The sequence below is a fragment of the Phragmites australis genome, chromosome 3 (genome assembly GCF_958298935.1).
Source record: "Phragmites australis chromosome 3, lpPhrAust1.1, whole genome shotgun sequence".
Taxonomy (NCBI): domain Eukaryota; kingdom Viridiplantae; phylum Streptophyta; class Magnoliopsida; order Poales; family Poaceae; genus Phragmites; species Phragmites australis.
In genome coordinates, this window is record NC_084923.1 from 22,672,570 (window position 1) to 22,677,768 (window position 5,199).

A 5,199-nucleotide genomic window follows, 5' to 3' on the forward strand; every position below is an offset into this window, starting at 1 on the left:
GATTAAAGATATATATGTAACTAGATTAATTTTTTGTTGACTTTTCACTACTATAAAAAGTGGCATCGATATCGGCTTAAAAACGCTATCAGTGTTGGTTTTTGAACCGGTATTGATATTCCGTGATTTTCAGTGTCGGTTTATGGACCAGCACCGATAATGAGTATCAGTGACGGTCCATAACAAGGAACCGACACTGATAATCAGACTACCAGTGCCGGTTTGTGGAACAAGCCAGCACTGATATGGAGACAATCAGTGCAAAATTTTTGTCATGAGCCGGCACTGATGACCCCTCCCCCTGTACAAGATATAGCTATTGCCGACAACAACTCAAATAATGTGACATACAACAAGATAAGCATGCATTCAAGTTTCACATGCACATATAATCTCACATACATACACAATTCATTCACATCTCATCTCATTCATGCATACATAACCATGTTCTTTCACATGTCATTCACTAAGTTTATAACTAAAAATAAGTTTGTACCAAAAGTTCGCAATTAACACAAGTATGCAATAAAAGGGTAGGAAGCGATGTCATTCAATTCTTCTTGTTAACCGAAGATCCTAAACTACGTTTTTTGCCATGAGAAAAATCAGATAACGAACTCCATGGGTTAGGTGAAGGGACATCGTCCGAACAGCACTATTTGAAAATATGGTATTGGCCGCACTCTAGAATGCCTTTGTCATTGATTAACTCGCATAGTTGTTTCTGAAGTGCGATGATTCTCTGCGGCATGAGGATACCTGTTTCCAGCTCAAGTTCCTGCAATTACCACAATTGAAGAAATCAATCTATTTGAATGTGAGAAATTAATCATCAATATGTATATCACTTACCTCAGCATTGCTAATGCTACTATAATTGTTTACAGTGAATCCATGCATGAAGTCGTATACATAGTAGCCACATAAATTATTTTCTTGGGTCTTCTGGTACGGAAAGTGACGTCCATGTCTCTTGGCATAGTGCATGTACACCATGTACATGTTTGATTATTGACCATAACTAAACTTAGATTCAATCAATTCGAAGTTTACTAAAGCATTAATAAAATGATTAGTTTACATTTGTATTAAGTCTATGACGGATTTGTATTCGTCTACTGGATTTCTTCTCATCGAGGACAACAATACTACTATGGTCAGTTTGATAACAAAGAGATCCTGGTAAAAATTGTATATGTCACCGTAGATAATTAGTCCTAAGTCCTAATGTCGTGATGCTAAAAATGAGTAGAACAAACATGGAGAGAAACACATACCCAAAATTGTAAGGTAAAAGTATGTGTCCCTTTAATTGATAGGTAATAATAAAATCAAGTGCATAGTCCTCGGCTGTTTGTGGCTAGGTGGTGACCATCATCTGATTTATTTTTGTTGGATCGAGGAATCCTACTTCAGTAATGCCCTTTTGATCGCATGTATGTATCTCCATTCTACATATACAAGAGGTTAAGATATTCAGTCTAATAGTACAAAAATATATACTATGAATTATACATATAAGACACTTATAGAGTCCACAAACTTATGAGTTGAACGCTGAGAACGTCTTGCTGGTACAATTGATGCATTTCATCAAAATATATCTAGACTCTGTCATCCCCATGGAGGAAATCACTATGATTGTATTTGAACATGAATATTTCTCTACTGGCCTTCGACTGTTTCATGTATCACGCATAGAATATGCGCATTTGGGTTGTTAGCTCCGACAGGAACTCGGCCAGTGGTTCGCCAAGAATAAATTGCCATCTAGTTTTTGCTTTCTCAACCTTGGACTCGTTACCAAGTGCTTGTTTTTGTGATTTTGGTGTCGTGAAGAAAGTTTCTTTCTAATTCTTCTTATTGTTCTAGTGCTCTTTGTTTTTTACCTTCTCGTATGATGCTTTCCTCAACTATTTTTTTACCCATGATTCGGGCGTAGTTAGATTTTAGCAGGGATCCGTTGCTGGATCGATAGCTCTCTTCTAAGGCTCAGTACGTTTGAGGTGTGTAGTGACACTAGCGTTCACTTCCCTTCTGGTTTCCTCAACAGTTTTATAATAAGGCAGAGGAGATGTCGGCTTCTTAGATGTTGCTAGCCGCTTCTTAACTAGTGCTCGCTACTGTGACGAAGCCGATTTCCGAGATGACATCGACTTCTGAGATTTTGCAAGTGCTACCGGCTTCTACAATGGGATAGACAATGGCAGCGAACGGGTTGTAGATGTTCTTGGTGGCTATGGAGGCGACAGCGAAGGAGGTAAAGATCTCCTTGGTGGTTGTGGAGGCGACAGTGGAGGAGGTGGAGATCTTCTTGGTGGGTCCGACAACTCCGAACTAGATCCAGACTTATCTGTGTCTTCACCAAACATTATGTCGCGCTTGCGCCACAGAATGTAATGGCCTAAGTTTTTTTCAAAATGTCGTTTCGTGCTTCTCCAGCGTAATCCAGCTTACTTTTATGGAGATTCATGCCTCGAGTATTCATGCCTTTTGGTGTAGCTAGCACAACTCTCAGGTGCGGAGATGACAACGATGGAAGAAAAGATTCACTGGGTAGCATGGGACCAGTTTAACAAAACACAAACAACATGGAGGCATTGAATTTAGATATATGCAAGCTTTCAATGAGGCAATACTTGCCCAACAAGCCTGGAGACCAATCCAATTTCCATGTAGCTTGTGCGCGTTGATTTTAAAGCCAAACATTACCCTTCTGGAGAGTTGATTGATACGGTGTTCTCCCTACCGAAACTTTGCCTACTTGGAAGGCAATTATATTGAACACGGTTTGCATCTCCTGAAAAAATGGTATCATTTGGCGCATTGGCTTAGGAGAAAGTCAGAACGGTGTCTGAAAGTGGGAGCAATTAGTAGCAAAAGATGCAGTCTAAGATGGGTTTCACAACTGATGAAACCAGGGCTGCTGGAGTGGGATGAAGCATTGATTAAAGCACATTATTTTTATATGTCATGATGCAGAGGCACTTTTGGGCATCTGACGACCCACGGTTGTGATGGAGGTTTGTCTAGAATGGCACTATGAAAAGTCACCATGCAAGAAAGGCAAGAAGGGAGACAAGAGGTCTCGTCAAGCAGCTCGGTTCATGGTCAGAGGAAACTTTGGCAACATATTTGGAAGGTAGAAGTATCTTAAAAAATTCAGATTTTCACGTGGAAACTGACCACAAATAATGGGCTGGCCACTCAAGAAAAATGGAGACGACGATGGCTAGTGCCTCATAGAACCAGTGCAATGGAGGATGAGAATGTACATCATGATGTGATTAACTGCACGAAGCAAGAGGACTGCAAGAGGCTATGCGAGAGGTATGGTGGTTGCCACCGGAGGAAAAAAAATTAGATATACACGGGTCCAGATTGGCGTATTCATGCCTTTCGGTGTACATAGCACAACTCTCAGTACACATTTATATATACAATAAGGTAGGATCATCTGAAAAGGAAATGCAGCATGCTGAATGCTGATTAGCGTGGATGACTATGGTTTATCTTAGCTGAATAGGTTTTGAACATTTTAATACGACATCAAGAAACTTTGGACTTGGTTCGACAAACAGCATGAGAGTACAAAACATGCCAGATCACACCGAGTACAAAACGAGCATCTGACTCCTGAATATGGCTAGTCTCATATACTAATCCTTGTAGAGTTTTATGCAAAGGCAACATTCAAAAGCATTATAAAAAAGAAAAATGTAGAAACACAAATGGGAATAAAATGTTGTTTGCATGGTTGATTCAGAAAAGGCAGATCATCAAAACCATCTTATAATCATTCTGCTCTTAAAACGCCTCCAGTGTTTTGTGACCTGATGGCTTACTTTTTATCTCATTTAGCTTGTTCCTTATATGAGCCTTCCCTTTTTCTCGCAAAATACTCCGCCTATCGTCGTCATTGAAGAATTTCTTTAACCTGATGTGATTAGGTGCTCTGGGTTCCCGATTTGGCACATCATGAACACCAGCTTGGAACTCATAGGCGCTCCTGTTGGTAGAAATAGGCATGCTTCCACCTGGCACTCTAAAAGAACTGGCTCCTAGACTTGATGGAAAGGATGATGAACCAACTCTAGCATCTTTACCCATAGTTTTCATCTTCTTTCTAGAAGGAACACTACCTCTTCCAATAATAAAATCCTCTGACATGTGTTTACCCATTGTGCTTGGTGTCTCTATTGCTATGAACGGCAGATAGCATCCGGGGCAGCGTAGATTCAGATTCAGATATTCTCTTGGGAATTCATACTGCATGTGGCATTTGTCACATGAAGTCCAAAATGTAAAATCCTTTGTTGACAGTGCAGCTGGAGCCCGAGCCGAACGGTGAAGTGGTGTGGGCCAAGGTCGACTCTGGTGCACTGCAGATGTTGCTGATCCTACCGTTTGCTTGCTTGATCCCACATTGGATGCAGAAGCATTGGCTGCAAAGTTATTGGAGGCACTGGCTGCACCAGGAGAAGCACTAGTTTTTCTTGACTGAGATGTCTGCTCTTGGAATACCTTTGCTTTCCTCCTTTGGTCATATAATGCTCTTTTTTGTTTGTCAGATAGCACATTCCAGGCCTCTTGTACCATCACAAAAGCATCATCAGCACCAACAGACTTATTCTTGTCGGGGTGGAGCTGAAGAACCAGCTTCCTATACTGTTTTCTCAGAGTCTCATCATCCACCGACATTTGAACGGATAGGATAGAGTACCAATCCTTCTCACCAGCAATCTTCACTGCCGAAGCAAGATATATATGCAAGGTAGTGATCAGCTGAGCAATTCCCTCAAGTGTGGGGAAGAGAGACTGTGCCTTGAGGGCGAATCTCTTGGCCCCCTGTAGGTCCATCGATGCGAACTTCTTCTCTGCAATGTCCTTTGCTCTGAGGGCCTCATCCTTGTTGCACTCCATGTCGAGCCCAGAAGGAAACAAATGTTACCTGAAATCACGAAGGGAGGCACAGCCAATGTCAGATACAAAACATTGTACATATGCAACCACACATATAGCATATAGGAAATATTGCTACAAAGGACATAAAACACACCCGTAGCGCACCATAGGCGAACTCACCAAAATATAGAAACTTGTTACAGATACATGTTTCCCCTGAACCCTAACAACCATAGTCATAACTACACTGCACTCTAACACAACCCTAGCGCCTAGCGCTCCACAGGCTGC

General features: G+C 41.3%; 1 protein-coding gene across 1 annotated transcript; it reads right to left on the minus strand.

The window, feature by feature from the left end:
- Positions 1-3,693: 3,693 nt before the first annotated feature.
- LOC133910599 (uncharacterized) lies at positions 3,694-4,926 on the minus strand. Its single transcript, XM_062352941.1, has one exon. It carries the CDS (start codon positions 4,924-4,926, stop codon positions 3,811-3,813), a length of 1,116 nt encoding a protein of 371 aa, XP_062208925.1. The 3' UTR covers positions 3,694-3,810.
- Positions 4,927-5,199: the final 273 nt, after the last annotated feature.

Coding starts and splice junctions, on each gene's coding strand:
- LOC133910599 (XM_062352941.1), bottom strand. CDS start 4,926: ATGGAGTGCAACAAGGATGAGGCCCTCAGAGCAAAGGACATTGCAGAG.